General features: G+C 31.3%; 2 protein-coding genes and 1 pseudogene across 3 annotated transcripts; all 3 read left to right on the plus strand.

Annotated features, from left to right (window-relative positions):
- Window positions 1-303: 303 nt before the first annotated feature.
- LOC119672127 (PI-PLC X domain-containing protein 3-like) lies at window positions 304-2111 on the plus strand. The gene is made up of 2 exons (XM_038083092.1): window positions 304-486; window positions 577-2111. Exons 1-2 carry the CDS (start codon window positions 411-413, stop codon window positions 1503-1505), a joined length of 1005 nt encoding a protein of 334 aa, XP_037939020.1. The 5' UTR covers window positions 304-410; the 3' UTR covers window positions 1506-2111.
- Window positions 2112-2243: 132 nt separating this feature from the next.
- LOC119672128 (protein BUD31 homolog) lies at window positions 2244-3089 on the plus strand. Of its 2 annotated transcripts, XM_038083095.1 has the most exons (3): window positions 2244-2538; window positions 2616-2951; window positions 3051-3089. In XM_038083095.1, the coding sequence occupies exons 1-3, from the start codon at window positions 2445-2447 to the stop codon at window positions 3053-3055; spliced, it is 435 nt and encodes a 144-aa protein (XP_037939023.1). In that variant the 5' UTR covers window positions 2244-2444; the 3' UTR covers window positions 3056-3089. The 2 variants fall into 2 exon arrangements, with proteins under 2 accessions (XP_037939023.1, XP_037939021.1); XM_038083093.1 differs by lacking the exon at window positions 3051-3089 and having other exon boundaries at window positions 2245-2538; window positions 2616-2962.
- Window positions 3090-6174: 3085 nt separating this feature from the next.
- On the plus strand, window positions 6175-7160 carry LOC119681387 (annotated as a pseudogene).

Raw genomic sequence — 7160 nt, forward strand, 5'->3', positions numbered from 1 at the left:
AAGTGAGATGGGTGGGACTCTGCAGAAACCTCCCAGCTATCAAAGAGTAAAAGTACACAAATGCACTAATTTGGAAAAATCTTAACATAAAAATATTACGCATTAATAGTTCAGCATTTTGTTTAAAAAATCCTCTAAATATGAAGACAATATTTTATTCCTATTTTCAAACGTTCAAATATTAAAAATATTCTTAATGAGCACCCTAAAAACAGATATTACTGTAATCGATAATTATCGGAATCAACTGCTGGCTTTGCATTTGTAAACAAACGAAACACTTAGAATTTACGTGTGATTTATTATTTATTTTAAAACAGTTTTTTTAAACACTTCGAATTTACGTGTGCTATATTGTTTATTATTTATTTATTTTATAACAGTTTATTTAAGTACAAGATAGTTGAAAAATGCGTAACGCTGACTGGATGACGAAATTGCCACCACATCTACGAGCGATGTCAATTATTTATTTAGCAATACCAGGTACTCGATCGTGAGGAGTGTATATAATATACATTGCTTAAAACTGAGGTTATACTTATTCATATTAACAATAATTAAGAATATTTGCAGGATCACACAATTCAATGACTTATGGCATATCAAATCAATCTGAGATCGCTGGTGATGCCACTAAAGCAATGCGTTATTTATATCGGGTATTTCCATGGTTTCTACGTCGTTGGGCGAAAACACAGACAGCAACCGTCGGTGAGCAACTACGGTTAGGTATTCGTTATTTCGATTTACGTGTTTGCTTGAAAGAGGATGAATTTTACTATACACATGCAGTTATTTCAATGGATGTCGCTACACCGCTTTATTATATACGAGAGTTTCTCAGTAAACGGTCAGGAGAAACTGTTATACTAGATTTTCAACATTTTTATGACATGAACATTGCTGACCACATGAGACTGCAAAGAATGCTGATACAAATTTTTGGAGATATGCTGTATAAGCCCTCAGACGGACCACTTCTTAAATGTACACTGAATTATTGTACAAAGTATCGTAAACAAGTGATTATTGTTTACAGATATAATTCGAATGCATTAAGTAAAGATTTTTGGCCGAGCAAAAGCGTTTATACGCCGTGGCCAAATGTGTGTTCTATAGAACTTCTCAAGGAGTTTCTTCAGCACAGCCTAATGTCACGTCCGCCAACAGATGGCTACGTAACACAAGTTGTATTAACACCAGATGCGAAATATATTGTATTACGAATTTGTTCAGGATTAAAGAGCACAGCAAAAAGAGTTGATAGAAAAATGATTCCTTGGATTAGTGAACAGATGCCCGGACCTTATACATGTCGTAATCCAAAAGTCAATATATTAATTGGAGACTTCATTGAAATAAATTGTGCAGCTTTCTGCAATACAATCATAGAATTAAATGAAAAAATACCAATTGATTTTGCGACGCATGTTGAATGTCCTGAAACACGTGTTAGCAGAATTGACCATTTGGACGATTCAATTTTTCATGATGACTTTTAAAGAATGTTCAACCTAGCTCAGTGTGTAAAATCAATTCAATGGAGAGTGAATAAACTGGCTCAGATATATAAAAAACGATTGTTATACAAATCTCTGTAAGATGTTAATTTAATAGGCAATGATATCATTATTAAAAAGTATGCGTACAAATCGAGAATGCAAGTACCGTTTTTATAAGAATGAAAAAAATTATGTTCCAGAAAGCCATCTTTATCATTGAGAATACGTATGTTGAAAAATCATTTTTTTCACATTGCACTATGTCGTAAATGCGTGAACACTAACTTTTGAGTCAATAAAAAATTTGATGCCTTCGAAATATGATGTTATTTACATTTGCTTAAAAATCAGTTGGTGGAGTATAACACAAATTTGGTAATACTTTATGCGTTCATATTGAAAGAAAAATATTGAAAACACTGATATACAAAAATTGGTATAGTTCGGCCATGGCACCCAGAAAAATGCGGAGTATTTGAATTGATCATTATGTATATTTATTATGACAGAATACAAAATGTAGCTACATGGCACCATCCAACAATCGATGTATACATATATAATATTATAGCCTAAAATTGATTACACTTTATACGATAAGATAAAAATGCGTCAACTAAAATATTTAATATATTGGTGATAGTTATTTAAATTATCTTTATAAATAGCTTTATTTATGGTATTACATTTATAAGGAAATTTTTTTACATAATAATATATAATGTGTAAGCACATTACATCAAAAAAGGGAGAAAAATGCAACACAGTCGGCACAGAAAAAAATCAACATTGCGCTGTCAGCTGTCAATTTTGAACTATTGTGAATTTCACAAAAAATTTGTTTATTAACCGTGCTACATAAGCTAAAATTATTTTTAAGAAAATAAACCTAAAACAACGTAGAAGTTCTTTTGTGTCCAAAGAATATCATAAAAGAATATGCCTAAAGTTCGTAGAAGTCGCAAACCACCACCAGATGGTTGGGAATTGATTGAACCAACACTAGAGGAACTTGAGCAGAAAATGCGTGAAGGTAATTTCAATATTTTTAATAAATAGTTTTCAATATACTAATAATTGTACATATTCGTTTTAAAATAACTTATTTAGCTGAAACGGAACCACATGAAGGAAAACGTATCACGGAATCTTTGTGGCCAATTTTTAAAATCCATCATCAGAAATCACGTTACATTTACGATTTGTTCTTCCGTCGTAAGGCCATCAGTCGCGAGTTGTACGAATATTGCCTTAAGGAAAAAATTGCTGATCCCAATCTTATTGCAAAGTGGAAGAAATCTGGGTATGAGAATTTGTGCTGCTTGCGTTGTATACAAACCCGTGATACGAACTTCGGCACAAATTGCATCTGTCGGGTACCAAAATCCAAACTGGAAGAGGGTCGTATTGTTGAGTGCGTCCATTGTGGGTGCCGCGGCTGCTCTGGTTAGTGAATACATATATACATATATAGTATAATATTTTTATATTAATCTAAAAAACTTGCTAAATATTAATAATAATTAATAAATTTTTTGATGACAGCTTAAACGCAAAATAAAATCAAGAAAACTCAAATTAAATTGCAAAATGTAAATGTAAAAATGACTAAAAAATATTGAAATTAATCAAATGTTAATTTTATTTTTAAATAAAGATGCTTGCAAAACGCAAGCAATTAAAATTTTGTAAACAAAAATTTCTTTTCTTAAAAAAGTTTGATTTTGTTTTGAAAAAGGGCGGTGCTATGTAGTCAAACGCTCACCTGAAAGCAAGTACATAAAACCTTGACGGAGAAATGTTATGAAGTATCGTGGGTAATAAGAATGAAGGTGTAGCTACATGTGTATATTAAGTCTAACTTTGGTCTAGTTAGTGAAATCTTACCACCTGCGGATCCATGAATCTACGGAGCTCGTATGTTTATGGGCATGAAAACAGATGAGCGACTTGGAGAAGTGCTGAAGTTCCGGTACACATACGGAATGCACGTAAATATGCGTAACAAATAATGGTTTACCATGTGACTAAATTCCGACTTTAATTGTGCGGGACGCATTTCAACCGGTGAAGTATTGAGCGGGAGCCTGTTGAGAAGCTTGCTGTAAGACCGCCAGAATATCGAAGTGGATACAGTTTGTTTATGAACACGTGAGGGTCTTGACTATAATTGATTTCATTGATGTTATCTTCGTCGTGGTATGAATTGATATATTTCAACAAAGTGGGAAATGTAGGTATATACTCTTCTTGATATTTGTTGAAAATTAGTTTATGCTGATTCGTCTTGCTTGTGGGCGGTGAATCTGAAGGTAGGGTTTACTTCTCCAGAGGTTTGGAGTTAACTTTTAATATTGCTTATTGATATGGCTTTCTTCTCGAGGTTTTAATGTTTAAATGTTAAAGTCGGTTTCTCTTTTTTTAATATTTTGAACTTTTATTTCGTACGTTTCGTATGTTTTGTGTTCATCATCAGGAGATGTGCTTTTGCCTTCATCAGGAGAATTCTTAATATATGTTACGAATCTTATCTCCTAAACCAAACTATTGGTATAATGTTGCTCAAATTAGTTGAGTTTACTCAATCCAATGTCAAATCGGCGTACCTGGAAGTTGGGATCGGCCCTTTACTTTGTTTTTGATCTAAATACTTACCATGTTCATTTAAGGAGTTTTTTTATTTTTAAAAGGCTTAATATGTAAGCCCTTAAAATAAAAGAAAATACCATTTTATAATTTTTATTTTTAATTTATTTTATGAAGTTTGCTTTTTTATAAAAATATTGTCGACGTGTCGAAGTTATCTTGGCTTCATCCGGGCGAATATATTCTTTCAATTATTTCTTAAAAAATCCAAGGTAGCAGAATTATGTTATTAATTTCTTTTTATTACATCTGAGAACAATATTTGCGGATAGTCCAGGTATAATATGTGAAAGTCTTTATTGTAATTTAAGTCATAAAATATGGGAAACGTTATTAAAAAAATATTTCAATTTTCAATTCCTGGAAAATTGTTATGAAAATGGAAATGATCTTTAAATGCTCCATTAGGAGTTCAATTTTTGTAGGAATTATTTGATATTTGATGGCATACCTCTCCGAGGAACCTGTAACCATAATTTCAGGGTTTTATCCTTTATGTATTTTTTGATGGGATCAATCTTGAGGTCCCTGAAGATGTCATTCGTCTTAATGTACCATGGTACTTTGAAAAGTCTTGTCAGAGCCTGACTTTGTGCAATATGTGTAATAATAATTAATAAAATAATAAAGTATGTATATGTGTGAGATACATCGCACTAGATAATATAATATATATTATATATATATTATAACTATATAATACATAGTTTATGTGACTTAAAATTGGTGTTTAAAATTATGAAATAATTATATATAATTAGATTAAATAAGAGGATTTATAATATGGTCCTTAGAAGTTCAGAATATACAAGTATATATCTTAAAGATTTTTCATAGAATATCGCTGAATTTTTGTTTTTTTATGCATTTTAGATTTTTTATATAATGTCGATGATTGTATATAAGTCGAAATTTCATTTTAAAGTATAATAACGATTAATTATAGTCAAAATACAACTTACTTCCTCAGGAGAATACTGATGATTGTTTGCAATGACAAGCCATCAGTTAACTTTCCATATACCCCAAATAGCGTTTTTCGCCGTTTTGCTAGAAGATAGAACAATATAGACTAAGTCCATGCCGTCGAGTTTAGATAATTTAAAAGTCATTAATAGTCATTCGACTTTTGTCTAATACTGATACTATCAGACTACTATTAGAATACTGATACTGCAGAAAGTCCTAATACAGTTGAATTATATTATCATTTCAACTGATTATGCTCACTTGATGATTAAATGCTATTAAAACTTTCATAGCAAAAAATAACAAAACTCCAGAAAAACATGCGAACAAAAAAGTCAAGTACGGCTTTGGATTAGTTGGTTAAGGTTCGCTGATTCTGAGCTTCACATTTGGTAGGACCCGAGTTCGAATCCTGGTACTTGCAGTCTCAAAAATTATTATTTACGAATAATTAAACACAAGAATTACTTCCAAGACCACTGATGATGGGTATTTGGCAATACTCGAAACAGTTGTATGGTCAGCCAAAAATTGAATTAATTAAAATAATATAAAATTAATTTTTGTTGTTGTAGTTCTCTACTGTTCGAAACCTCTTTATGCTATTAAAAGTCAATTATTAGCGAATAATAATAATGTGCCCTTTATAAAACTGCTCATGATCAACTACAATCACACCGGTGAACTTGAAAGACCCTGTTAAGGATTCTCTAAACTATATAAAAGAACAAAGAATCATTTCATAATATTGTCTTTGACAATCCAAAATATTTGTTATACTAGTTTTCATATATATCATTTATGGTATAATGTTATTTAAATATATAAATAAATATTTATTATATTTAATATAACTGTTTCAAGGATCATATAATAGAATATCTCTTACATATGGGTCAAAATTTAAAGTCAAAGTAGGGTTTCAATACTGATTTTGAGTAAAAATTGGAAAAACAAATTTAAATTGCTTCTTGATCTGAGTAGGCTATCCGAATTAACTAATGATATGTAGTTTATTTGTTATCTATATAAAATATCTTACAAAATTTCAGAAAAATAGGTCAAAATCTGACAAATAATAATCCAGATATTGATTTAACAAGCTTCATTCAGTTATCTTCTATTTTGAGAATTGCAGCAAACTAGAGATAAAGATATTCAATTATCATTGGATAATTTAATACCAGGTAAATGTAAAAATAAATGGATATCGATGGAAGTTGATCTATAGGAAGTAAGTAAGAAGTGCACCAGCAAATTATAGAAACATACGATTTTTAAGGAAAAAAATGATTACAGGTGTATCATGGTAATAATAAAAATTTCTCACACCCTCATAGCATATAAATCGTAACGTTCTGGGAAGAATGACTGAAGTAGATGTGTAGTGCACTTAGCTTAATCAAACTTCTGGGACTATCGTGATAACTATATATATTTTATTTACATGTTCTACTCCATTGTAGAAAAATAGAACCACACTGAATCAGGTCATATATCAGTATTATTCACCATAAGAAATTTATATATAAACACTGCTCTATAAATATAAATTATTTATTGCAGAAACAGCATTGTAGCTATCAACATTAGCAGTCCTCTAGAGTATAAAGAATATTATACATAAAAGTATGCCTAAAGTTCGTAGAAGCCGCAAACCACCCCCAGATGGTTGGGAACTCATTGAACCAACACTAGATGAACTCGAGCAGAAAATGCGTAGAGCAGAATTCGAACCACATGAAGGAAAGCGTATTACCGAATCTTTATGGCCAATTTTTAAGATCCATCATCAGAAGTCACGCTACATTTATGATTTGTTCTTTCGTCGTAAAGCCATCAGTCGTGAATTGTATGAATATTGCCTAGGTATGAGAAATTGTGTTGCTTGCGTTGCATACAAACCCGTGATACAAACTTCGGCACAAATTGCATCTGTCGGGTACCAAAATCCAAACTGGAAGAGGGTCGTATTGTTGAGTGCGTCCATTGTGGATGTCGCGGTTGCTCTGGTTAGTTAATGGACGTTTGTAATTTAAA

Source organism: Teleopsis dalmanni, chromosome 1, assembly GCF_002237135.1.
Source record: "Teleopsis dalmanni isolate 2A chromosome 1, ASM223713v2, whole genome shotgun sequence".
NCBI classification, from domain to species: domain Eukaryota; kingdom Metazoa; phylum Arthropoda; class Insecta; order Diptera; family Diopsidae; genus Teleopsis; species Teleopsis dalmanni.